Consider the following 27,461-nt stretch of genomic DNA (forward strand, 5'->3'; position numbering starts at 1 on the left):
TTTGTGTGTGGTTAGCATGGGAAAATGACTGAGTTTTGCTGTTAGTTTTCCTAATGTAGCTGCATAATCCATCTATTGCTAATAGGTTTTTGAAGCAAGGATATCCATATAATTGCTGCCTATGAAATGTGAGTCTGTTGATAGCCAGGGTAGTCAGTAAAGAGCAGTACATGATGCAGAATTCTCTGGCTGTCAAATGCAATAAGGCTACTACAGTTCTCTTTGGTTTGGAGAAGTAACAGCTTTGGTTTTCGAAAAGAAAAAGTTCTCAATTTTAATTTTGAATACAGCATTGCCTACAGGACAACACTGGGAAAGCAGAGATTTCTGGGACTTAGAGAAGAAGGTGTGAGATGAAGGAACAGACACAGTTAACAATTTTTGCCTTAAAAAAAGGATTTCTAATTGCTTTGTAGTATGATCTTATTTTCAAAGTGTGAAATATTGATCACGTGTTTGAACTAAAAATTGCCAGCAGTTGGCTCAAATGCTAGCTTTCAAAATCAGTGTGCTTTATATGACCTTAGAAATACGTAGAGTTTCTTTCATTTGTTTTTAAATTGCTCCTTCTTCACAGTTGTACTGATTTTAAAAATCCTTCAAAGTGAGTATACAGGAGTTGTTTGATCTGTTTTGGGATATTTTGTGCATATGTTGTAAAGGATGCACTGTTTTCTCACTTTCTGATAGTATTAGTGAGAGTGTGCTGCTTCTGTTTTTAGTCCTGCAAATAGCTGATAATTTCATAAGCATGTAGTTAAGTTACACTTTACAGCAATGCAACACAAGGAGTGAAGGATGAGGTACACGGTGCAATCAAAGTGATCACAGTGACGTTTTGCATGATCTCCTCAAGGCATGCACAGCTATGACCATACCTGGCTTAGTGGGTGTAATCCAGCTGCTTTGGTTGATGCCTTCCTAGAGTCATAAATGCTGGTGTTGGAAGGAATCTGAGCCCTCCTGAGCCGGTACTGGTATAATCACTATGTCATTCTTTAGTAAATGCCATTCTGTAAATGGCACTCTCTGTTTCAGGGAATCAAGCTTTTAGGGAGTGGTGCTTTCTCTTTCCTGGAAAATTGATATATTTAGAACAATGGACAAGTGGCACATAATCCTGGTTTCAGGTCTTTAAAAGAAATAGCTGTGTTGTGTGTTGTTTAGCGTCAGCAATAGAAATTCTCAGATCTTCAGGTATCTATAGAAACTTGAGATTTCTTCTACGCTTTGCAGCTTCATGGAATCCCAGAAAGGCTGAGGTAGGCAGGCACCTCAGAGCCTGTCTGTTCCAATCCCAAGCAGACAAACCCAGAGCAGGGTGCCCTGGCCCATGTCCAGGTGGCTTTTGTGTATCTCCAGAAATAGAGAGTCCACAGCCCCTATGGAATAACCTATGAACTAATCTTAGAATGAGGCATTGCTTAGGTTAAAGGAGTTGCAGATTACCTATTTTCAAATGAACCTCAGTGTGATCAGTAAGTCTCCTTAGAGAGAAAAAGGTGTGCAACTAAGTTTTTCCAGAATATGAAAATAATGGATTGCTCTTAATAGTTAAATGGCCATTATTTTAAAGTTAAAGCAATAGCAAGAGATTTCATCTGAACTTTTCATTCATGACATGGCATTATGTATATAAATGCAGTAGAAATTACAAATACTGTTATGTGCTGGGCAAAAAAAAATAAAAATTTCTTAGGATTTGGTGAGGGAAGTAATATAAATTCAAGACAAGTTATGCTACCCATGAGAGCAGGTCTTGTATAAAACACTGCATTGTGATTTGTTTGGTGTGCTCCTATATGCTGCAGTTAGTGTATTTACTAGCTGGACAATGTTCTTGGATCTTTTTCAGGGTTCAGCTGATCCCTTAAACAGTGCATTCCACCTGACCTACAACATGGTATTGAACTTGCTTCGAGTGGAAGAAATTAACCCCGAATACATGTTAGAGAAATCATTCTATCAGTTTCAACATTACAGAGCTATTCCGGGAGTGGTGGAAAGTAAGTATTCTTGTATGTTATACTCGATTATGAAATTTAGCATAAAAGCTACTGTAACAGTGATGTAGGACATTTGAGCTTCGTTGTCCTTTTGTGAACCTGTGTGGTTCTTGTTTTCCCATCAGCAGATGCCAGTGCAATGTTTGCTGTTTTGTTACAATTTCAGGAAGAGTAATTTCCTCTCCTCCTTAAGATCTATGCTGACCTGCATTGTCAGTCTATAAAGAGGGTGTTCTCCTGAGATTTGAACAAAAATGGTTACCCCCATTGGTAACCTCTAGGACAGGAATAGGGAAAGTAATTCAAAAATTCTTGCAGCTTTTGCAAGAGCAGCAAAGAGGATGAGTTTTGTTTCTTAGTGATATGTAGAATTTAGCTAAAATAATTGTATTTAAAGTCTCATTGCAGCCTCAAAAAGGAACTAAGGCCTAAGGCATGCTGTAATCAGGGCAGTAGAGGGGGGAAAATTCAGCAAAGCAAAATTCAGAGAGGGCTGAGTCTTTATTTGCACTCCATTTAGTTAACTAAAATTTGAGCCATGATCTTTTAATAGCATGTGTTCATGAGCCAAAGTCAGTTTCCAAAGATCTCAGCCAATATTTGGGTAAGAGGCCTCTCTGAAGATTTAACCCAGAATTAATAACACAAGATAACTGCTTCCTTTGCCACCCATACATGAGCAGCTTATCTGTTAGACTCAGAATATCAAGAGACAGAGTGCACTGTGTACAGTATATGTGCGGGACTGATAAACATGCAGAGTTTCATTTTTGTCCTGATTCTCTTTGCAGAGTTTCTTACACTTTGCAGGTTCAGTATTTAGGGCAGTAGTAGTCAAACATAGTATGTATTTCCTGAGAACCTGCCTGTTCCAATTGGCATGCCTAAATCTTCATTCTGGCATTCCAGCTCCAGAAATGGAGCTGAAGAACTTTTTCTGTGCGTTTCTTCTTTTCTTAGGCACCATAGTGAGCATTTAGAGTTTTTTTGATCATTTCAGCTGCCATCTAGAATACAGAGCAGAGAAGTTTTTTAGGTCAAGGTGCAAATCGTGTCACGAGTATGAATTGCTAGCTTTTTTTATTTAGAAAAAAAAGAAAGAAAGAAAGCTTGGCAGCTAAAAATAGGGAGCACTTCCCTGAATTGTATCTCAGGCCCAACTGAAGTGGGATTTTTGAGTCACTCATGTGCATTCAAATAGCATGCAAGAAGGTAAATTAGTAGAGGATGGCCATCTTTATAGTAAGTTCTTTGTTTATATTGACTTGTATTTCCAGTGTGAGAGAAGGAAGCACGTTGCTTAAAATAAGAACTGATTTGCCTAAAAAAGATGTGAAAAAACTTGAGGAAAAAAAGCAGTGAATTCAGAGCAGTGTGCATGTAAAGCAGAGCACTGATTCTCATGAGGGAATTCATTAGAAGATGTCTGTGTGCAACTGTTTTTTTCGTAGGAAAAGGTCAAAGAGCCCTGGTATGTGGTAAATCCCCTCTTACAAATCATTGCAGATTTCTGTGGGACTTCTCTGCAACCCTAAGTCAGTGATTCCAGGACAATTGGTGGCCTAGGCTTCTCTGTTCTCAGCCTTGTTTATAAAAGCTGCTGTGGTTTGTTTGGGTTTTAAAAATAAACAAATAAACAATGTTAAGTACTATATTTAATTTACTAGAAGTAAAATTTATTGGACACACTTAGAAATGTCCAGTTTTTCAGAGAATGGATTATTGCAAAGAGAAAATATGTGTTGAAAATACTGGTTTTGTAGATGTGAAAGAGAAACATCGACTTCTGAATTTATGAAATCCTTCATGTCCATGAGATCTTACTTTTTATTATAGAAGTGAATAAATTGGAAGAACAGTACAACAAAATACAAATTCCCAATGAAGAAAATGTGGTCATATACTACAAAATCCGACAGCAGCTTGCAAAACTGGGTAAAGAGATTGAAGAATATATTCACAAGCCAAAGTATTGCTTGCCCTTTCTTCAGCCAGGACGACTGGTAAAGGTAAATTGAGATTTCTTTTGTTGCTGTTGTTTGGTTTGGTTTTGTTTCAACTCTTGTCTTCCTCTGATATTTGTAGGGCTCACCTGTCTTCTCTAGTTTACTGTCTTAAAAAGTTATGTGCATCCTACTAACAGCTTTTACTTTTGCTATGAGTCTTACTGTTAAACAGCCAACAATGAAAGAAAAATAATTGCTATTTTCCTGGTGAACAGTAGTCCATGACTGCTGTTGTACATAGTGAAAGTAAGGAGATACACGCTCACTATGATGTAGCTGTACAGAGGTTGTGTTACAATATCTTTTAATATTTTCAGGTGAAAAATGAAGATGATGACTTTGGATGGGGAGTGGTTGTTAATTTCTCAAAGAAATCCAATGTTAAGGTAAAAATGCTTGTTCTCTCTGTTAAAAAAAAACCTCTCTGACTGCTTTAACCTTCTGAATATAAGACAGATCTTCTGTTTTCTTTTATGGTTTTCAAAGACAAAAGCATTAAACTTGCATCTCAGATATAGAAAAAGTTCAGGCCTCACCAATGTGAATGTTTAAGGAAAAAAATTATGGCAGTTAGGACAAACACTCAGTACTGTGTTCATTTTAAAATATTCAATATATTAATTGAGGAGATGCTCATTTATCTGCAATAACTAACTCAAAAGCACACTTGACAATGCAGAATTTCAAGATATTTAGTTTCTTTCTGTCCCCAGCATTGGTATCCTATATGCTGTGTCATTTAATGTCAGCAAGTTGTTATAAGCTGTGTGAGTTGAGAGCACAGGAGGGAGGCTGACATCCAGCACTATGTAGAAGGTTGAGTTAAAATCTGTAATTGTATCTTCAGTCCTAAGGTAGTAGCTGAGATGTGAGATTGTTTGTACCCTGATTTATTGCTGCTGGTTAAGGATTGGAAAGTTAAAATACAAACAAAGCAGAAGAATAGAAGTGGATCTGGGGAAATGTACAAGAAAATGCGGAATGCAGTAATGAAATTGAAGCCAGATTTGTTTTTTCCTTCCCAAAGTCCTTTTTTATAGTTGGTCTCTGTGTAACCCCAGAGACCATATTTTGGTTTCCCTTTTAGAATTGTTTTGATGGGCTGCTCTACTGACTAAACTGAAAACTAAGTTTAAAGTGTATTTTTATGTGGTAGTGTTCTTGCTGTAATTCTGGCAGTAGGGCTTTGGCATTAATTACTAGTGCTAAACATGAAGTCGGGCTCCAGTGGTGCCTCTATTTTGTGGCACATTTTGATGCATTTCTAATATATATGTCCATTAAAGAGGAAATGAGAAAAATATGTGCATGCAGAACTTGTTAGAAGAGATTTTGTTTTGTATTTCCATCTTCCTTTTGAAAGTCTAATTTCTTTTTTTTCAAGTTGGAAAAATAGGCTGTTTCTGCTGTTGCTTCAACTGCGCTTCTGGGCTGCTTTTTTTTCATAGAACCACATGAGCAGTAAAACAGATTTCCCCGACTCCAGCCTTTTATGTAAAATTACCAACTTCTGTGTCACTGAAGGCATTTCTGCCTTTCTAGATACTTTGCTTTCCCTATCTGGTCTGTGTTGCTGTTGTGCAAAGCCATTAGATTTGAATGTTAACTTTGAAATTACAGTGTCTTCTGAAGGTGAGGGCTCTGGCTCCAGCTCTGTAGTTTAGTTTAGTTAAGTCACACTAGCAGCTGGCTTGAATTTTTCCTTCTGAACTGTATGGAAAGAATGACAATAGGTGCAGAAAATTACAGAATAACCTTAAAGTTATGTAAATTTAAAATCAGTATGGAAATAATGGTTTCTGTGAGCAGAGACATAATAAACCTGCACTAGAAGAAGCTGATAGTTTCTTATTTTCACATCTCTCTTGGCATCTGTTCTAGGATACAAATGCATACCCCCATTACTCTTTAATATCATATTTTACTTAAAGAATATTGGAAGTATGTATTATTGTGCTGTGTCTTCAGACTTTCATCTGTCTTTAAGCCATTGTGCTTCTTCGATTTGCTTTCACAAATAATGTTGAATTCAATGTGTGTTGTTAGTTTTCCTTTATAGTTGTTGTTGCATCATAGTTTCTAATGTATCTTTTGCTAGTGAGGAATAAATGTAACTAAGGGTTACAGTATGTCTATCATTAATCATTACCAGTTATGGTCAGAGTTAATTACATTTTGTTGTTTTTTTTCTAGCATCATTTCAAGATGCAGCATTCCACAGAACTGCAGATGACACTTTATTCTGAACTGCAGTGTATACAGAAACAAAGTATTTGCTTAAGAGTTTTATTATGAGTTTATTTCCACTATGTTGTGTCAGCAGCGTCCTTGTTTTATTGTTACCCTTGATATAGTCCATATTGTCTTTTGGTGCTTAATTGTAGACATCAATTTTTATCTCTGTTAGCTGTTATTGAAATTTGAGGTGGCGTAATTTAATTCTTGTGTAGGTTTTATAATTCTTGTATATTAGATTTCTGTACTTGTCTGTGGATGTTTGGAATATAATTGGTGGAGACTATAACATTTAGAGTATATGTGGTATAATATTTAGAGCCTTCTGTTGCAGTCACTGAATTTTCTGGAAATCTCATCTTAGTAAACCAGGAATGTAACTTTGTTATTCATGACGTCTTTATTGGTTCAGAGATGAAGCCTGCTGTCTAATCTTGCTTTGTTTCCAGGCAGATGATGTAATAGATGTTTAAGGGCAAGTCCTTGGGATGCATCACACCATGCAGTGCTCTGTGAAAGGTGGCATTCCAACTTGGCATGACAGGGATTTCTGTGGCTAACAAGTTTTTACAGCATGTCTTAGTTTTATTTTCACTCTTACATATAAAAATATGGGAATTCATTTTCAAGTTTTTAGTCCCCAAGATATTGTGGGTATAGAAAAGAAAATGTCTTCTAGCAGTCTAGATCTATGTTGTGTCTGGTCAGCATTGTCTGAATCCATTGGTGTACCTAAACTAAGAGTGCAGTGTTAACAGCAGGTGTTTGTGACACTTACACTCCTCTTTTCTAAGTAGATTTAGTGCAGTCAACATTGCAGTATAGTTACAAATACTCATTTTCTAGACATCCCCAATTCTAGCACTTTGTGCAGCGTGTAGGTGCTTGTATTGCTTCAGTCTCCTTTTCAAGCCAGTGTTACGAAACTCATAGGCTATGTAGAGTGAGAGCCCCACCAGAAAGAAGTTATATAGCGCCATGAATTTCTTCACGTTTAAAGGCTTCCTGTTTGCCATTACCTGGGAACCCAAGGAGAGTACAAAGTAGACACATGCTACTGTGGCTGTGGCTGGATACTGCTTCCAGTCTACGTGGACATTGCTTTTAAACACCAGTTCAGAGAACAGCAGAGTTCTGTTGGTGCTGTGCATGGCTGCTGTGAGTGCTTTTTGCAAATGAAGAACACAGTTCAGACAAAAGTTTCTTCCCCAGCAAGTAAATGGATTTTCATTAAGAAATAACATAGCCTGTAGAAAAGGCTAACCCTATTTTTCTGTTTTGATTATTGTAAACTTCTGAAAGTCTGTTAGAAATGTTGTCTGCCTCCATCCTCCTTTGCATGCACTGAAAGCAAAATCATGTATTGTGTAGTGCCCAGTGAAATCAAACTTAGTAAATACAAGATTTTATGAAGACCTCTCCCCGAAACCTTTAATTGGAGGAGGAAAAGTTTATGTGTGTAAATTCAAAACACGGTGCCTATCTTCAGTTTTAGGCCTTTAAATTTGTTCTGCTAGAAGTCATGAAACATTTGCTGTCAGGAAGTATTCATTTGGACAACCTTACTGTGTATCAGTCCAGTCAAATAACTGACGTCTGTGTATTTGCCTGTGGTTGAAACAGACCCCCCACAACTTTCCTTTTTTAATTTTTGAAGTCAAAACTATGAAGTTCAGTATTACCAGGTATCTTACTTTACGGTTCAAAAGATATTGGCTTATGTCTGGGAAAAAAGAAGGCAGAAGCACCTAAAGCTGCTGTTACATTACAGGTCACACTGGAATGTGTGGGTTGGGAGAAAGGAATCTTTTTCTAGGTGTACTTTTCTAAGTGATGGATCTTGTAAATCAGTACAGATTCAGTAGTTTTCGACTGAACTGATGCTCTGCAAAGACAGGTGAGCTGCTGCTCATCTCGTACCTTTCATGCTGCATAAAATCATGCTTTTTCCTTCTGTTCTCACTGTTATTTTAAAATAACTGGTGTGGGTCTGTTTTCTGTGCCCTCGACAGCCTAATTCTGGTGAATTGGACCCGCTATATGTAGTTGAAGTGCTACTGCATTGCAGCAAAGAGAGTCTGAAGAATTCTGCTACAGAGGCTGCAAAGCCAGCAAGACCTGATGAGAAAGGAGAGATGCAGGTTTGTCTTAAGTACTGATTCTCGCTAGTTTCTTGTAGCTGCTCTGAAAGATTCTGTTTCTAAAGCATTTGAAAACTGTAGAAGGTTGATTGACTGATGAGGAGGAGCTGTAGGCCTTTCTTAAATGCTCGCTGATAGCACTCAAGTGGAAACTGTGTTTCAAACAACTCAAATTACTTGAGTCTATTTGTTACCATGTCAAGGAGTGCTTTGAAACTTAGTTCTTGTCCCCTTAAGTATTTGAAATCAGTGTAGGAAAGGTCTTATCTGCTATGTGAACATAGTTATTAAAATGGCCTGTGTGTGCTATCTTCAAACAGTTGAGTGTCTGTAAACTGTTTTCCCTCCGGTATTTGTGCAGGATTTTGTGACTTCATAATGCAAAGCAGTTTATTTTTTTCCACTTGAGCCTCTCTCCAGACTGAATGGAATACAGAATTTTCCCATTCAGCCAGAGTGACTTATTGGTGCTTTACCTCTGTATTCATATTTGCTGCTTCCTCCTACTCCGTTATCCACTGCTGTGACCTTGTTTACTCAGTTTCCCTTTTCTTTTGTGAAGTTTTACAAGGCAAAAGTAATAATATGTATTTTAGTGGCTGGATACTGTGCTCTCTTTGGTAGGTTGTTCCTGTTCTTGTACACCTTCTCTCAGCTATCAGCAGCGTCCGGCTTTACATACCAAAAGACCTGAGGCCTATTGACAACAGGCAAAGTGTGCTGAAATCTATACAGGTAGGTTCTATGAAGCCATGAAAGCTGTCTGCTTTGATTAGAGGGGATAAATTTGTCTAAAACAGAAGCTGTTTTAAAAGGGATTGGAAAGTGGGAATGTATGTTAGTTGTATCCCCTTTCAGGCTGACTTTGAGAACTACTGGAACATCTCATAGCAAACTTCCACCTCCTCCTTTCACATCCCTGTGGCTGTGTCAGGTTATTTTCTTAAATGTATTTTGTTGTGCTGTTACATTATTACAAGAAAAACTTATTTTGTCTTCTTCTTTTTTTTTTTTTTTTTGTTGTTGTTCTGTTTACATTCAAGGAAGTACAGAAGCGATTTCCTGATGGGGTGCCACTATTAGATCCTATTGACGACATGGGTATCAAAGATCAAGGACTGAAAAAAGTCATCCAGAAAGTAGAAGCATTTGAGCATAGGATGTATTCACATCCTCTTCATAATGATCCCAATTTGGAAACTATATATAAACTTTGTGAAAGAAAAGCACAGGTAAAGTGTAAAACAAGAAGCTGTATCCTACGTCTGTGTCTACTTGAGCAGAGGCTTAATTGCTTTTCTTTATCTTTACAAAGCACAATTCTGTCTCAAATAAAGTGAGAAATACTGAATCTCATTAACAAACTGGCAGGGGCTGTACCATGTCCTTCACTGATGAAGATGAGAAATGTATCTGAAAAGAAAGCTTTCCAGAAGCACTCATTGGAGATTAAAAGGTTACTCAGGTGGCACTAAAGCCCTGTTCATTCAATAGGCATGGCACACCACAGCTATTAAAACTTCTCATTCGTAATAAGCTTGTGCAGAGCTAAGGTGAGCTGATGGGGCTTAATCGCTTGGAGAGATTACCGTGCAAACCACTGTGCTGCTTTTTCCTGGCTCCTGACCTGGAAGCAGAATACTTATTTTGTACAGAATTTCCCCCTGCTAAACTGAAAGTAGCTGCACATAGAAATAATTCCTTTGTTTCTGTGCTGCTCCAGAGAACAAATTCTCCAGGATTCTCTTCACAGGAGTGAGTTTATTTCTGTCATGAAAAGATGATGATATTCTGTGATGTGATAAACTGGAGAAGCTGTAATTATACAAAAGGATGCATTTGTCTTGTATTCAGTGACAGAGCTGGTAGTGGGTTGTGGTGTTCATTGGTCTCAGGTGAAGTGTCAGCTCACAACCAAAGATCTCTTGAATGGAGCCAATAGAGGGTTTTCTTGCATGTGTTTTTCATGTTATTTATAACTTTTGTCTTCTTAATAGAGCTATTGGGGTCAGTTTCAGCTGCTGTGTCTGTATACTGTGGTTCTGAGGCTTCCATCTGTATTAAACATCTCTAGGCAGTGGTGCCTGTTAGCAAGGCAACATTTAATTTCTCTCCTCCTGACACACCCATAGATTGCTATGGATATTAAAGCAGCAAAGCGAGAACTGAAAAAGGCCAGAACTGTCTTACAAATGGATGAACTCAAATGCCGCAAGCGTGTTCTGAGGAGGCTGGGGTTTGCCACATCTTCCGATGTCATTGAGATGAAAGGACGCGTTGCCTGTGAAATCAGCAGGTAATTGTTTCTGTGCCAGGCGTTGGTCATGCAGGCACGCTTTGCTGGCCTCACTGGCATTAGTGTGTCATGTTTATGTTTTAATATTCCGGGACCATTGGAAGAAAGATTCTTCTTAGGCCATGAGAGGTGTGTCATAAAGGGAACACGTGAATTAAAGCAGTGAAGGTGGAACCTGAAGGACAAAATACAGCATGTTCTATAACGTGGATGTTAAAGTGATGGAACAATGGCTAGTTTCTTACTCAGCTCAGGCGATAGTATGTGTTGGTGTTTAGTGCTGCATGTTACATGAGAGGATAGTTTCTTAGCACGGAGCTGCTCATGTTACACCCGAACATGGGTGTAACAGTGAGTGTCAGCAATTACCAAGTCACTGACAGGTTTAGAATACAGCTTAATTGGTTCCATAGGGCATCTGGAGCAAATCTATAGAAGGGGTGCGTGTTACTGTAATGCACTTAGCAGGTATGTATGTATTGAAACATGTTGTAAAGATTCCATGGAAACTCATGTGTTGGACTTGGTATTTCAGGGTGTAACTCAGACACTGATAGAAGAGTGTGTTCTTAGAAGTTAGAATGGCTGCTGTTCTGCTTGCCCTGTTGCCCACCTGTACTACCAGTACTGCAGAATCTGGTAGTGAGTGGGTGACCTGCAGCAGCATTTTGTCAGCTCCCCACTTTCAGGATCTCTTCTGTGGAGTTTCAATTTTTGTTGTTTTAAAAAAGTCAAGTTATTCCTTCCATCTTATGCATCATCTGATAAACTCCAAATTGAGATGTAGTCTTAGCAAGAATTTGATGTTTTATCCGAACAATAGGTTTGGATTTGGATTTGCTGTCATGCGTTTCCTTTTAGGATTTAGCATGGAATCCGCATTCTGCAAGGAAGCTGAAGCATTTTTTTCCCCTCTTCTCATTATCTTGGAAATACCTGTTTTAATCTCTTTGAGCAGCAGCAATGCCAATCCCTGCCTCCCCCTTGTTATTTTCAGCCTCTTATCTGTCTGATAAAAGCTAACCTGAACTGTTACGAACTATCAGGAGACATTATCTGTAGTCCAGTTAGAGCTTCTAGTTACCTACATTAACATCTTATTTGTTGGTACTGCTCTCAAAAAGCCATTATATCAATTTTTTGCATTCCAGTAAGTGAAATTCAGAAGTTTTTGGTCACTTCACAAAACAGCTGATATACTTTATTTAAAAACGATAAGTAAGTCTTTTCTCTGAGAGTTCTTCTCTTTGTCTTTATTTAGTGCTGATGAGCTTCTCCTGACAGAAATGATGTTTAATGGTCTCTTCAATGACTTGTCTGCAGAACAGGCAACTGCGCTGCTGAGCTGCTTTGTGTTTCAAGAGAACGTGAGTTACTTCTTTGGTCTGTGAATTCTAGACATTCTCATCTACCAACAGTAACTGCTCTTAATCCAGTTCCAGAAATTGGCGGTAATTGTACAATCTGCTGCATATTTTTATCTTTTCTTAAACTGTTTCCACCAGAAGTGCCTTTGAGCACACACACAGATTTTATCAGTGTCTGTCTCTTAAGCTCTGGAGTGAGGTTATTTTACATTGAGTTGTGCCTGTGTGGACGATACCCTTTGCCTATTGCTGGAAATGGCAATGTCACGTGGAGTTGATACAAATGAAAAGCAAGACCACAAACATTTAATACCTGATACCTTTGTTTGCCTGCCTGCAAGCTACGTAGAAGTTTGCTGTATTTTCCCAATGCTTTTAAAAAACAAACTTCCATAAAAAATCTCTGTGCAGATGGCTTAGCAAGGTTTAGCACTCAGCTTGACTCAAAAGGTAGAAAGCAGCAGATGCTAATAAATTTTTCTTGTTAGAAGAAGGGCCAAAGTAAGCCATTGCTCATAGGCAACAGAAGATTAAAAGCTAGAATCCAGTGCTGTGGTTCATTTAGCAGTAGTACTTGTGTCTGAACAGGTAGGGCATAGAATGTAGCTGTGATTGCATAGCTGTATTTTCTTGTGCTACCCCCAGTGTCTGTTAAAAGCATTTCCTTTTTGTATTCTCAACAAAAGGTTTGTAACAGCTGAAGTAAGAAAGTGGTGAGCGTGTCTGCTGTTCAAAGTTGTGCAGCACCTTATGGAATAAATTCTGTGCTGCTCAGAAAGCAGGTGCTTTTATTTGTACTTACCATGTACAGAAGAGATTTATTTTGTGATTTGGTTTGAAAAAGGAGCAGTTGGAATTCAGTAGATTAGGAGTGTTGGATGATAAGTTTGGGAAGTCACAGAAATAATTTAGGGTGACATCAGCACACATTGTAGCTTTTACTTTTACATCTAATGTGGTTTAGAGGAAATACATGGGAGTGCATGGAGTTATTTAATATCTTGTTTTTCAGTCCAATGAAATGCCAAAACTGACAGAGCAGCTGGCGGGACCACTGCGACAAATGCAGGTAATGAACGCCCCAGGGATCTGCCTGAGCTCAGGGTCAGCGCGATGTGAGCGACGCGTGTGTGCAGTGAGTGCAGAGAGGACGCGGTGTCGGGTCATCAGTGAACTTGGCTGGCACTGATTGCGTGTGGTTTTACAGTGTGTTGTAACGAGTTATCTTGTTTGCAGGGAAGCTAACATGCTGATTTAGAGCGTGCATTTTAGAAACTTTGTATAAGCTTACAGCACTGTGAGCTGTTAATGCGGGCAGATTCAAATAATAATGTGGTTGGTGGTTTACGTACTTTCCTAAGTAATTTTGTACTGCAAAGGAAACTTTAACTTGTGTCCATTATCTACTAATATGTATTTCTATTGGTTGAACACTTAATGTCTTTAAGCTTGTAAATCTTAAATATTTTATTTTAAAGGAGTGTGCTAAAAGAATCGCCAGGGTGTCAGCAGAAGCAAAGCTGGAAATTGATGAAGAAAATTACTTGAATTCTTTCAGACCCAATCTCATGGATGTGGTGTACACATGGGCAAATGGAGCCAGCTTTGCTCACATTTGCAAAATGACTGATGTCTTTGAAGGTATGTTGATCAGTTCTTCTCAGTATCCTTACAGCAAGTCAGCAACTGTTTATACTCTGATCTATTCAAGTGTATGCCTGGCTAAAATGAAGTGGGGAATAAAACCTTTCTGCAGTATATATGTTAATTTGCAGTTACGCTGCTAATGATTTAGAATCTGCCTCTACAATCTTTACAGAAATCCTAAGCACTGCGAAAAGTAGAAAAGCTTCCCTCTGTTAGTGAGAGCCAAGTACCGTATTCCAAGTGCTTGCTGTTAAGAAAAACAAAGTACCTCTCTTGCACTTCTGCTCATTAGTTAAGGTATTTATTTGCTTGTTGAGAATTCCTCCCACTGTCTTAGTGATGACAGAAGTGAGGGGTGACCACATCTGTGTAGGCTGTTGGTAAAACTTAGCCCAGGTGACAGATTTGTTTCCCAAAATGGCAGTGATGGAAACTGTCCCTTTGGGAAGCATAAATAAGGACTTTCCATTATTTTTAAAGTAAATGATTTAAAGCCCATTTGCTTCCTAAAAAGAAGCAGCATTCAGTGAAGGTCCTACCAGAATGAGAAACCTATTTTTCTCTTTTATGAAGTTTGCTGAAAGCTGTGAAGGACCATAGATTTGTTCCCCAGTCTTATAACTGTGTGTATAAGGACTGACAATGAAAATCCTTTATGAAGTTACTGCCTTGCCTCCCTGAGGTGCCATTTTCATGTTTGTACGTGCCTGCGAATCGGAGGCCTTGAAACAAACTCCGTTGCGTAGACCCAGGAACTTCCTAAGCCAGGATGCCTGTGAGCAGCAGGAATTGTGGTGGTCTTTGGTTCTGCATTCAGTGAACACCTCATGTTGTGTTCGTCATTGCAGGGCAGTTGGACTAGATGGCCTTCAGAGAGGTCCCTTCCTACTGTAAGGATTCTATGAGTCTATGAAAAGCATAAATATTAAATAAGCAAGTAAAAGTCTTTACACTGAGCTTATTACCATGTAGTACAGCACAGTGTATTATTTAAGGGGTTCTTTGCCATCCAGGTAATGTGCAATTAGCAGCAATGAGGTCCTGCTATTACAAGGAATTCCAACTTCACTGCTGTACACTGATTTCAGTGCAGAAAATAGGCCAGCTGTTCAGAGTGCATTGGATGACAACACATCTGTGGTTTTTAAATTGGCTTTTCATGAGCCCCCAAACCAATTAGAAGTGTTTTCTGGGAAGACTCTGCTCTTCATAGGAGAGAGATGCATGTTCAGTGTTGTGCCACCATCCAGGCTAACAGGCACCTTGTGGAACTTTCCATGCAGACAGCTTGAGTTGGTGTTGCTATCATAAGCCATAAGGAAGCCTTAAAGGAAGTTATTTTATTGTTATTTTGTCAGTACCGATGGTCAGATTTCAGCCTCAGCTGCAGTTGCCAGCAGTGTGAATGCTTGCATTAGTGGTAAGTAGATGGCTGCAGCACAAGCCTGAGCGTGCCTGCCACAACTGGGAGCAGCGGTAATGGGTTAATGAAAATGAGTTGTCATTAAATTGAAATGTGTGTGTTGGAAAGAAATGGAGATTAGAGGAGCTTTTTAAAGCAGCAGGGAAGATGGGTTAAAGTGAGCTAAGTACCCCTGCTAATCGGCTCCAGATTGACTTTTGTTCTGTGCAAGAAACTACAGACAATAGCTATTTATTCCCAAACAGCAGGGGTTTTTTACACCAAAAAAAAAGAAAGCCTGCAACACCCCCATTAATGGTGCCTGCAGATGAGCATTTCCTGGAAGGGCAGTAAATAGAGATGAGCAGCAGCTACAGGAGGCACAAAAGAATACTGCATGGCTGTGCCCAAGGGAGGGAGCCTGTGCCCAGTGGCTTCCATGTGTTTTTCCACGTCGTGTCCTTGCAGTGGGTGTTATAAACTGCAGCTCTCATATAAGTAATGAGTAAAAATCATTTTTGAGGCAAATCTTGTAAAATGTAATAAGCTAATGTGGATATTAGGTTATGGCGTAGAAACTATTTGTTTGGTGATGTGTTGGTTCAGGAGCTGCAAGATGATCTGTCACTCTTCTTATACAGGGAGCATAATTCGTTGTATGAGGAGGCTAGAAGAACTGCTTCGACAAATGTGCCAGGCAGCAAAAGCAATTGGAAACACGGAGCTGGAAAATAAGTTTGCAGAGGGTAGGTATTGCACTTCCACAATAAGTAATTCTGCAAAATATAAGGTTTTTGTTCCGGGGTTTGGGAACATGAACCTCTGTTATTGGCTTGAAGGTAAGGAGCTGCATTGCTCCCTGTATGTGATAGCACCTGTTAGCATATACACTAAAACAGTACTGTGTGAGAAGTCAAGCTGACTGAAAATGAATGTGCAGTGCCTTTCACTGAAGCCCTAAGTCACTTTCCCTGGTACTGCAGGCTGTAACAGTGTTTACATCAAAAGAGGTGGTTGCTTCAGTTGTGGTAAATAACGTTTTCCTTTTTTTCTCTACCATAGGTATTACAAAAATCAAGAGAGATATTGTGTTTGCTGCAAGTCTTTACCTGTAACAAAGTTCATCATTTCACATGCCATCTTGAGTCAAGACATTGTTTTAATTTTATTTAAACCACAATAATTTCAACAAGGCATGTACAAACAGCAGTGTATGTAATAAGTGTTACCACATTCATAATAAAAATTTACAATTTGACTACCTTTTGGTATCGCTGTGTTTTTTTAAAGCAGGAGCTTGAACCAACAGCAATGTAGTTTAGATATACAGAACTGTAGTACGTGTTACTTATATACAGGTAAAGTGAGCATCCAAGAGCAGCAGCAGCAGTCCTTTAAAGGCATTTACTTATATTACATAATTAGACTGGTGAAATTCTTCTCCTTTCATAGACCAAGACAGTTGAAGTGAATCATTCATCATGGCTGATGATTGCTGCCAAAGTGATTTCCGTTTGTTGGCGTCTCATGCAGAGTTGTATGGGAATCTTCTTTTGGTTGAAATGTACATCCTCTCACTTTGAAGAAGTCAGACACATACACGACCTAAATGAATAAAGCAGCGTTAATCTCCTCTTTGAAACAAAGCATTTACCCGTTTTTACCCATTAACAGGAAGATAAATTCCATGCTGAACACTGTAAAGCAAACTCTGAAGAGATTTGAGCATCAGAGAGGTGGTTCAGCAGGCACTGCTTTTCCAGAACCTGTTTAAAACAGTCTTCAATTACAGCAACTCCCTCCCTGATACAAACATCACCCACAATCCCCAATGGCCGCTGGTCCAACTCTGCCTCTATTATCTTTTCTTTTTCTGAATCCCCTTAAACATACATACTATGTTGGGTTACTGTAGTGATCTGTTTCCATACTAGTTGGTTGAACAGCTCCTGTGCTGGTGTGGTTGTATTTTGCGTAACAGACGAAACAGCCCCATTTCGTCACTAGCCAGAACCTGCCTCACTATCTATGGTACTATTGCTGCACCCTGTTTAAGAAGTCATCCAGTCCAAGGAGTGATTTTCCTTCTCTAGCAGTGTTCAAAATGAAGGACAGGTGTGCTTTCATAGAACAGCTTGGGTTGGAAGTGACCTCAAGCATCACCAAGCTTGAACCTCCAGCCACAAGCAGGACCACCACACTCCACATTTAACACTAGACCAGGCTGCCCAGGACCCCATCCAACCTGGCCCTGTACACCCCTAGGAATGGATCATCCACAGCCTCTCTGGACAGCCTGTTCCACTCAGCACAGAGCTTCCCTCTGACACCCAACCTAAATCTTCCCTCCTTCAACTTAAAACCATCTCCCCTTGTCCTGTCATTATCTACCCTAGTAGAGGGTTGACTCCCTCCCTGTTTGTAGGCTCTCTTCAGGTACTGAAAGGCTGCAATGAGACCCCACAGCCTTCTCTTCTCCAGGCTGAAGAAGCCCAGCTCCCTCAGCCTGTCCTTGTAGGGGAGCTGCTCCAGCCTTCTGATGGTCTTTCCTCCAAGCAGAGCTGCCCAGCACTGCAGTTCCACCCATAACATTCAACACACACGCAGTTCCGGAGTTACACTTACAATGAGAATAGCCACCAGTGCTCCTTGGATGAGCCCTGTCAAAACGTCACTCCAATGATGTTTGTAGTCAGAAACACGGGACAGACCCACATAAATGGATGCAGCAATGAGGCCAAACTGTATGGTAGGACGTACAAGTCTTGCCCAGTCTCCTTTCATTCTGGCCTGCAGATAAAGCTGAGAAGAGAAAACAAATTGTTGTGAAGTGTTGTAAGCACAGAAGCAGTTACATGAAATTGTCTCTTGTTTGTGTAAAGCATTCAGGAGAAACCTGTGGCTGGAGGCATTTCTAACATCCAGCAGTGCTCTCAGAAGTATACATACAATGGCAAAGGTCCGATAGCTGGTGCTTCATGTAAGCTGTGTGAACTATTGATGTAATGTAGAAAATCTTGTAGTTCCACTGGTGTGACAAATGACTGTTTTCAGGGTAGAGATCAGTATCTTTATCAGAAATAGCAGCTATTTGAGGCTTAGGAAGAATCCCACAGAAATCACAGCCATATTGAATTCCCACATTGATTACAATGGGTAGCAGACGGGGGCATGCAACTCCCATTCTTTTTCTCCCTCCTCCCTTAATGCTACCTATCTTATGTGTGTATCTCTGCTTTTGTTGTGCTGCACCAGGCTCATGCTATGATACCCCCAAAGACCCCGCTTTTATTTCCTTGTCTGTTCTACCGAGGACAAGACCTCTTATTTCAGCTGTAAGAGGAGCTTCTAACAGTCCACCCTGTAAACATCACTGAGTTCATTCTACAACTGGATCCTGTCACGTTAAAAAAGAAATAAACCAGTAGCACAGAGCACAGATATTGTATTTTACAGTTGGACATGATATTTAACATGAAGTACACCTTTCAGTTCCATCTAGGAACTCCAGGTCCAGCACAAAGCTTAACTGACAGCTCCTGTGATTCTCAAAGACCAACTAAAACACGGACTCCAGGCACTGAGACAACATCCCAAGCTCCAGGTAAATCCCTCAGCCGACAGCTTCAAAACCCAGGGCTGCCTTCTAGAAGCATTGCCTTCACAATGTAAATATCAGCACAGAGCACGCACTGTAGATACAAAGGTGGTGCTTTCCAAAGTTAAACATTTGGGGGGTGGTTGGTTGGTTTCTCTGAGTAACTTGCATCATGACTTTGGCATGGTGACTTTTTCAGCTATAAATGGGCTGTCAAAAAGATCAATGCTATCCATAACTGCTTCTCTTTAATAGCAAGGTCAGAGACTCTGAGGAAGTTACAGCTAAGCCTGAACAGGAAAATATTTTTCTTTTAAGCAGAAGTGCTCAGCATATTTCTGGGGACCTTAATTTTACCACAGGGGAATAAAGGGAAGATTGTTGAGCCACTTCAGAAGTCAGTTGTCACAACCTCCTTCTAACAAAAGGTGTCTTAATGGTCCTGTGTTAACACTAGGTTGGGATTTACCAGCAGCAGCACAGAACTCCCCCCACATGTCAGGCAGAGCAGAGGTGGGCCCAGGGGGTGCACATGGGTAGCCTGCAAAGAGCTGGCTGTGGGTCCAGCACCAGCTGTTCTTTCCCCTTTCCCACTGAATTCTGCTGAAGACAGCAGGAATCAGCTTGCTGTAATATTTATTTTTTCCACGTAAGCATTTCTGGTAGTTGGCAGACTTGCAGTTATTAAGAGTTATGCAACTGCAGATAAGTGGGAAACTGCATTTACCTCTGAAGGAATAAAGTGAGGCAAGCTCACAAGAAGCAAGCTTGCTTTTTTTTTTTTTTCCTCCACGCCAGCCCATAACATCATACATAATAAAGCAGTGTTTGAGTCTCCCATAGGCAGCACGTATTCAGAGCACACTTCTGATTTTCCTCCTGCATGAGGAAGCAGCAACCAAGAGAGGCCATCTACATGAAGATCTCACTTCTGAACTGAGGGCAGTCTCAGAGCTCGGATCTGGAGCTTCACACAAACCCAAACACCATCAGCTCCAGTAGCCACACCAAATCCAGAAAGTCCCTCTTGAAAACCCTGCAAGGGGGTGATAATTTACACTGCTCCAAAACAAAACATGTTAGGAGTGAGAAATCACACCGCAGAGAAGCAGGATGGCTGACTGTGGCTGTGTGCAGTTTCAGAAGTAACAGCTGCTCTCCTGGTTACAATTGGATTTCCCGATACTGCTCATTAGATTAAGAGTCACCTCTTCTATAAGCCAGCTGCTGCAATGGCAGATTCCTTGTTATTTTTAAACAGGTAACTTCACATGCACATTACTTTTAATAGGCTCAGACAGCCACACTCCCCCACAGAGTCTCACTCCTACCATGACTCTGTTTTAGAAAGACAGCAGCAACAAAGCTGGCCTGAAGCAGGTCAGTAGCGCTGTACTAGAAAATAAAGTGGTCAAAAGAGAAAGGAGTTTTTAACCTTCAAATCCATTTAATACAAAAAGCTTCATACCAGAAGCATGTCTTGAGTGCTGCATATAGCACTATGTGCATCATGCATGTATGTCCTGGCATTACAGTACACTAACACAGCTATTTTGACCCTGTTGACTAACACCGGCTTCATATCGTTTACAGAACCCCTCCCTATATACACAGCACGCCTCTGGGGTTTTTGAACCTGGTTTTGCTCCTCTTTTAAGCCACAACACAGGCAAAGAAGAGAAACAGGAAGAAATCCCTGCCATTCCTCCTACCCAGCTCAGCCTCTGGAGATGAATAAGCTTTCTTTTTCATCAACAGAAGCAGGAGGAATGTCAGGCAGCTTCATCTTGCTAAAAGGACCGTAAGCACCTCGCAGTGTTTCCTTCGCTGCTGATAAAATATCTGGGAGCCTGGAACAGAGGAAAACATCCAGAGCTACTCAGGTAGGGCCGCGCCTCTGTGAGCAGCTGTTATTTACCACACTGTCCATCTTCCCCACCGTCCTGAGCATTGCTCTGATCCTTCAGCAGTGCCATTCAGCTACGATCCATCTCTCTTCCCTCCCCCAGTTTCTCACAGGTTAGGTTTTCCCCCCACCCCTCAAAAACTACACAAATAGATTTCAGGAACATTCCTGAGATAGGATTAAGTAATCATCAGCATTTCTTTCACAGCCTGATGCTTACTGTATAATGAAAATATGTTCTCTGCACCACACACATCCTGAACACAAGTTTCTTCTTAATCTATGGTCTGGTGCTTCATTTCTAAAAATACACACAGGAACGAAGAGAAACTCACAGCCACTTTGTGGCTCCTTACAAGAAGCCACAGACATGAATGGAAGGGTCTCTGCAGCTACAGAATTCCTTGCTACTCAACATTTCTAGCATAATTTTCAAGTATTTGCTCTTTCACCAAGGCAGTATTAATATACACTGCACATACCTGCCTAATTTTAACGTGCCGTGACTATTTCCTAGACAGACGTTTGGGGTGTAATCCATGTGGCTTCACAGGAGAATTTCCTAACAGCCAACATCTCACATCCCTACCTTAAGGCACAGAACCTTAACTCCGCTTAAACCCCATTCATTCCACCAAGGAAGGCAATTTTTCACACACTTAGTTTTAATGCTTAGAACTTCTGCAACAACATTTTTCATTTAATATCTTTCTTCTGTTTTTCTTTCCAGAAGCCCGTTACATAAGTTTTCCATGCTGCTTTTTTTTTTTTCCATTAATGCACCACCAGTCTTCCTACAAGAAGGGAAGGGAAATGGGGACGTTTTGTGTTCTTTCCCTCCTACATTACCCATGAAGACTTAATTTCTCCACCTACTCATTTGTTCTGACATCATTTGAAAACTTTTTTACTCAACAGCATTTTAAAATTTCCTGATGTCAAAGGGCTTTGTTAATTACATTCCCTGAACGTGCCCTGTTCTGTCTTAAGGAATGGAAAGATGGGTTTCCCTTTGGAGAAACATATCAAGGACATCCTTTCAGGACACAATCCTCCTGTTCTCAGGGGTTACGGTCTTCCATAAGGAAGCTGTGTGGATGCACTGACAGCCAACATAGCAATCCATCCTCCATTCCTAGCAGTTAATAAGCATGGCTTTTCTGTAGGGAGAGTAGAAAGCTTGTTGATACAAGCTTACACAAGACAAAGTTTGCACCTGAGTATTTTCAATGTAAACAGTTATTCAACATGATCCTGCAAAAGGATGGAGGAGAAAACACATTCACTATTTTTTTTCCATTATATTATAAAGCAACAAAAACCATTAAGACATGTGGATGACCTCCCATATTCCTGTCCTACTCCTGCTCAGTAATCCAGTACACCAGACCAAGACCTTTCTGCTCTGCTTGCAATAGGCAACATAGAGGAAAAAAAGGTCCCCTGTCACATCTTCCCAGCTTCCCACTCCAGTGAAAGCATGGAAACAAACTCTCCCCTTTTGCACACTAGAGGAAACTTAAGAGGTTCCTTCATATAAAAGCCATTTTGTATAGAACCTATTATTCTTATTTCTGCTCAGAAAGCACAAACCCCAGAATTCCAAGCAGTATAGGAAACCCAGAAAACTCAGAAAAACTGCAAATTCTCAGCACATGTCCCAACAGGCACAAGAAATGCTGAGAAACAGCACAGCAGTCACACATGAGCCCGCCCTCTGCAACCATTAATTACAAGTGTAAGAGCTCCTTTCATTCCCAAAGCACCATTTATAAACATGGGGCTCTAGGCGTCAACCAGCCAGACACTGCCAGCAAACCAGGAATCTGGTGTGCAGTCTGCTTTGTGAAGCTTGATGTTAACCTGTAGTGCATATCTGAAGTAATTTTAAAGGCAGACTTGCATCTGAACAGAAAACTTACCAACTTACGAACCATGAAGATGTAGGACAATTTAATGAAACCATGAGCTGGGGAACTTGAAAAACAAACAACTTGGAGACCAAGGTCTGTTTTGTCTTCCTCATGAGATTTCACGTTCTTATATACATACTTGTGGTCCCTGTTTTATCTGCATCTCAATTTTCTTTTGAGTGGGCAGAAAACAAAGGAGAAGGAAGCCACAATTTAGAAATATTTTTCCCCTTTCAGAGAAGGAAAAGGGTATAGGTTTGCACTTGGCTCCAGGTGGAGATGCACATGGACTGCTGCTGAAAGGGACAGTCTATCCTCATACACTCCAACCAGGCATTCCTCCTGAGACACCTCTAGTGTTTGAACATGGTGTGCTGGTCAGGGAGCTGTTCCATTGGACAGATAAATAAAGGAAACAAAGTTGGCCAAAGGAGGGCAAAAAGGCAGTGTACATACTAGCCTGGCCTCAGACAGCTGCACGTTGCCATCAGAAGGCATTTGATACTGCAAGCTACTGCCCACACAACAGGGAAACCTCCTGTCGTGTACTAGTTTAGAAGGCAAACTGAAAGCACAGTCAATCTTTTATACAGACGTTTCCACCAGACAAATAACAGTTCCTCAGTTGTTTATTAATCCTCCAGCTGCAGCTTAGCTGTACATTGTAGAAATAATTGTTTACTGACATCACTTTTTACCATAAACTGGTGGAAACTGTAACCTTCTATTTTACTCCAAAAGCTAACACTTGTCCTTTGCTGATAAGAAAAGTATTTGTTTCTGATCCTATTGCATACACCGAATTACAGAAGCCCTCTACAGAAGGTGAACTCTTCAAGGAATTGCTTTCATCTTTGCTCTGCAGGAGCCAACTCACAATAACCTCAGCACTACCAACAGCTGCAATTCCCAAGTGCACTACAGAAAAGTCATTTTTATTCACTTGCTTGCTACTGAGAAGTCTGAACACTGGTACTGAATGAGTACTACAAGTAGGAGAAACAAGTGTCTCCATGCTCCATTCTCATAGCATGACCAGTTATCTTTTATTTTTTAAACTGTGCTCCAAGGAATGTGCTTGATTCTGCCCAAACTACAGCCACACAAAATACTCTCAGTAAGACATGTCCTCTTATTAGTTTCTGAGGACTAGATAGTCGTCAACTTTCACATGGGCAGGAACACACTAGGGATTTCCACAGCTCAGTTCAGTACTATTTGGGACAGTGAAGAAATACTGCCATGCAAACAGATGTATGTAAGATGCTGTGGTAAAGCCTCCCAGGCCCCTATTTGGGTATTGCTTCACCCAACCTTTAATTCCAACATAAACAAGATTTCAAGAGCAATGCCTGACTGGCACATTTAGGACTATAAGTACACACACACAGGCCTAAACCCAGCTTTCATTTGTGCCAAGCATTTGTGCACAAGGCACAGAGGCAGGCTGCCAGTCCAGGTCACTGAAATACCAGTTGCCCTCCAGTTCTCTTCTACAGTTTCCTGCTTCCATGAGCACACAAGATCTTCTTTCCCAGTGAGCTGTGGGAGAGCTTGTGAGCAACTCAAGTTACAATTCAGATTCTTCACCCCTCCATCCCACATTACTCTCCCCAGAATAGCACGGCAGCTTGGCTGGTTCCTGCAGCACAGCCCCTCACCCCAGCTAGGGGCAGCCAGCAACATGTCCAGTCTACCTGCAGCCAAGTCCGACTCTGTTACAGCAACTTGATCTTCACTGCTGCCAACTGCAGTGGTTGCAGTGCGGTTGCATTCTGGCTACTGAAGACAAGAGGACACATTGAACAAGTCAGGTAGTTTTCAGACAGAACATCTAAAGCAATTTTTCTTTTTTTTTATAAATGAAAGTCTCAAATGTTGATGGACAGCAGTATCTGCTTTCAAGGCAGGAGTGAAATTTTAGTAGCTTTAGTAGCAGGGACATTGCTAGGAAAGGTGCTCAGTTATGCTTGCCCTCCTAACTTCCAAGCCAGATAAGATGGCTTAGTTGATACAAGAGAAATATGTGAGCTGTTTAATGATGAAAGGAGCAGCAAGGGGAGGGGATGACAATACTCTGGGTTCCAGAATCTGTTACTAAATCACTGGGTCCCCAGATGCTGCTGCTGCTCAATCTCCCCATTGTTTCCACATGAAGCTGCTGTTGGCAAAAGCATCCCAGAGATAACAGTTCAGTCCCAAAATGACCCACGTAGCTCTGCCAAATGAGTCTCAAAACACATTCACCATCATTGCTTCCTGGCTTGACACTCCATAACCCATTCCGTAAGATGACAAATAAAATGACTATAAACAAACAAGTCCAGCCTAAAAACTCAGGCCTTATAACTGGTCTGGCAGACACCACAGCTTTTTGACAGGAACATGGCATCATAATAATCTGGTGCTATTTAACACTTCCTGAAGTTACTAAAAAGATACACTTACTCTGTATTTTCTCTTAAAGTTGTTAGATAAGAGTTTTATGAAACAGGATCGGTGTATTCCTCCCCTTTACCTAAGGGATGAACAGACTTCCTTTCCCAGAGGGAAGTCTCATTAACCATAGGGACCATCCTCATGTCTATTTTCATGCCACGCAGGCACATACAACAAGCTATGTGAGATCAGTTCAGCTGAAGATTTTCCACATAGACACACTGGAAATCCAGGCACAGTAACAAGATTTAGGCTCATCACAGGTTTCTATAGAAGGCTTTAACCAGGCACAAGCTTAATGAGGCTGTTATCCATTATGGATGTATTTCAGGTGATATGGAATCAAAGACTCATTCCTTTTACTTAGACAAACTTTTAAGCCTGACTGCCAGATGTAAGGAAGGCCAGCACTGCTCACAGAGGGAACTTTGGAAAGGTAATATTAAGTAGCTGTAAATACTGGGGAGCAAAGCTTCCCAAAAATACATGTGTCCAAGTTACATACAAGTAAATATTTCCATTCCTGAAGTTAAAAGTTCACATCTGCTCTCCACAAACCAGAAGACAAACTAAGGAGAAATGCTTCAAATTCCCAGATATGATTTACTTAAGACTATTCATTTTGAACAGTTCATAGGACACGGTATTCACTCAAGTTTCCCTAGCTCCTCCCAAGTGTAATTCACGTACTTTCAGTTTGGAAGTTCACACTTTTCAACTCTTATCCTTTCCATTTTGTTCAGACTGCCATACTTTTCAGCTAGCCCTTCTGCTCTTGTCAGTGATCCCAAGGCATGGTTGCAGCACGTCTAAGAGAAACAAAACGCATCCTTCCCATTAAGTATAAAGACTGAACTGCATGCTATTTTTACATACCCTTCCCTCACTCTGAGATGAGACATTTGTCATAGAAGTACATTTAGACCTGCAATTCCCCTCCCCCAGTATCAGGAGCTGTATAGTTGCAATTCAGACACCACAGCTTCCACTGACTTGAGAAATTTTCCTTGTCACCAATAGTTTCAACAGGGTTCCCTGCCAAGGACTGCATCCCCATAACCACAAGTCACCAGTCAACACATGCATGTCTCATGCCTGCCTCCCTACCTCCTTCCAGATGGAAGTCCCAGTAACCACTTGTGCTAAACTTTTCTTTAGTAGGGAACACACAGATGACTGCAATAGGGATGTTTCTAAAGCCCCTTTTTATTACCAAAAAGAAGCACTTATGAGTTTTAGCAGCAAAAGCCCAGTCTAATAGGTAAGAAAAAGATATCCTAAGCAAGAAGACTTCACACCAGTCCGCACTATTTTGAGTTTTACCAATACTAAAAGTGTTCTTCCCTGTTAAGACCAAAACCAACATGCTTCTGTTCCTCGCTGAGATAAGCAATGCAAAGCATATAGCACAGCATAAATGCTCAATACAAAGGCATGAACAGTTCTAACATTTATATCCTTCTCATATTGCTACTAGAAAACTTTTGCCTTAGCTCAATCTTCATGCAAAGCATCAGAATATCCTGCTTAGAAATAAGACCCTGAAGGATTATTACTCCATATACATTATTAATCCATGGACATTACTGTAGCGTTTAGAAGTCAAAGCATCTAAAATTATTGGAAGTGATAAATCACCTCCTAGTTTGTTGTTGGTTTTTGTTTGTTTGTTGTTTTTTTAATCCACCAGGTGTTCCTGTACATAACAGAAAGTACAGCTACCATTTAACTTGCTTCTAACACAGCAATTCTGTCTCAGGTAACTGAGCTGAAGAAGTATTTCACTGCTTGTCTAATGATTTAAGCCACACTCACTAAGCACATCCTCATTTCACAGGAGCAATGTCTGTGCTATCCATGGCAGTGATCATTTCCCATTGAACTTTACCCAGTACCATTTCTTCATGCACAACCTGCCAGTATGTATGCATTCAGCAACAGTTAAGAGTACATGTTCTGCAGTACGCACAAGGCAGATTCCTCTAGTCCTTAGGAAACCAGCATGTTAGCATCTGGTTATGATTAATGTTGTCTATGAGTAATGCCACGTTCACAATTCTGTCCCGCTCATGACTCAGACTGCAGCTGGAGTAAGTGTGCAAAGAGCAGATGAAGCCAGCATCAGAGTTCAGTTAACAAACAGGTTATCAAATGCCGCAGGCCTGGTTTAAAGCCAGCAGCAGCACTCTGCCTTGCCACGTGGGCAAGGAGGAGGGCAAGAAAACATTTGCCTCATTTTCCTGTAGCAGCTGCCTGCTTGAATACATTTGTTTTGCAATTTGCTTTTTAAAAAAAACTAACAGAGACCACAGTCAATTCAGAGAATACCTTAGGATGAAACACGTGAGAAGAAACTCCTTCAATGATTGAGAATGCTCCACATGCTGTAACTGAGAGTTACAGCAGCAATTTCTTATACAATATCCCACGTGCAAAAACTTTAGGAGCAGCCACCATGAGCCTAAATGTGTGACCAAACAGGTCCAAAACAGACCTTTGAGCAAA

The 27,461-nt window shown here is 40.5% G+C and overlaps 2 protein-coding genes across 4 annotated transcripts in view; one reads left to right on the top strand and one right to left on the bottom strand.

The window, feature by feature from the left end:
- MTREX (Mtr4 exosome RNA helicase) overlaps positions 1–16,361 on the top strand; it is a 37,289-nt gene extending 20,928 nt beyond the window's left edge. For both annotated transcript variants that reach the window (XM_015848711.3, XM_085528451.1), the window contains 12 exons: positions 1,856–2,006; positions 3,843–4,015; positions 4,330–4,398; positions 8,260–8,388; positions 9,013–9,123; positions 9,432–9,620; positions 10,521–10,684; positions 11,946–12,051; positions 13,064–13,120; positions 13,530–13,692; positions 15,742–15,846; positions 16,163–16,361. In XM_015848711.3, coding sequence (XP_015704197.1) covers positions 1,856–2,006; positions 3,843–4,015; positions 4,330–4,398; positions 8,260–8,388; positions 9,013–9,123; positions 9,432–9,620; positions 10,521–10,684; positions 11,946–12,051; positions 13,064–13,120; positions 13,530–13,692; positions 15,742–15,846; positions 16,163–16,215 — 1,470 coding nt within the window. In that variant the 3' untranslated portion in view covers positions 16,216–16,361. The remainder of the gene's footprint in view (positions 1–1,855; positions 2,007–3,842; positions 4,016–4,329; positions 4,399–8,259; positions 8,389–9,012; positions 9,124–9,431; positions 9,621–10,520; positions 10,685–11,945; positions 12,052–13,063; positions 13,121–13,529; positions 13,693–15,741; positions 15,847–16,162) is intronic.
- The window catches only part of PLPP1 (phospholipid phosphatase 1), a 50,262-nt gene continuing 39,042 nt past the window's right edge, over positions 16,242–27,461 (bottom strand). For both annotated transcript variants that reach the window (XM_015848714.3, XM_015848713.3), the window contains exons 5-6: positions 17,726–17,902; positions 16,242–16,705 (exon numbers count right to left, since the gene is read on the bottom strand). In XM_015848714.3, the coding sequence (XP_015704200.1) occupies positions 16,580–16,705; positions 17,726–17,902 (303 nt within the window). In that variant the 3' untranslated portion in view covers positions 16,242–16,579. The remainder of the gene's footprint in view (positions 16,706–17,725; positions 17,903–27,461) is intronic.

This window comes from Coturnix japonica, chromosome Z, assembly GCF_054131305.1.
Source record: "Coturnix japonica strain WE chromosome Z, WE-NBRP24, whole genome shotgun sequence".
Lineage (NCBI taxonomy): Eukaryota > Metazoa > Chordata > Aves > Galliformes > Phasianidae > Coturnix > Coturnix japonica.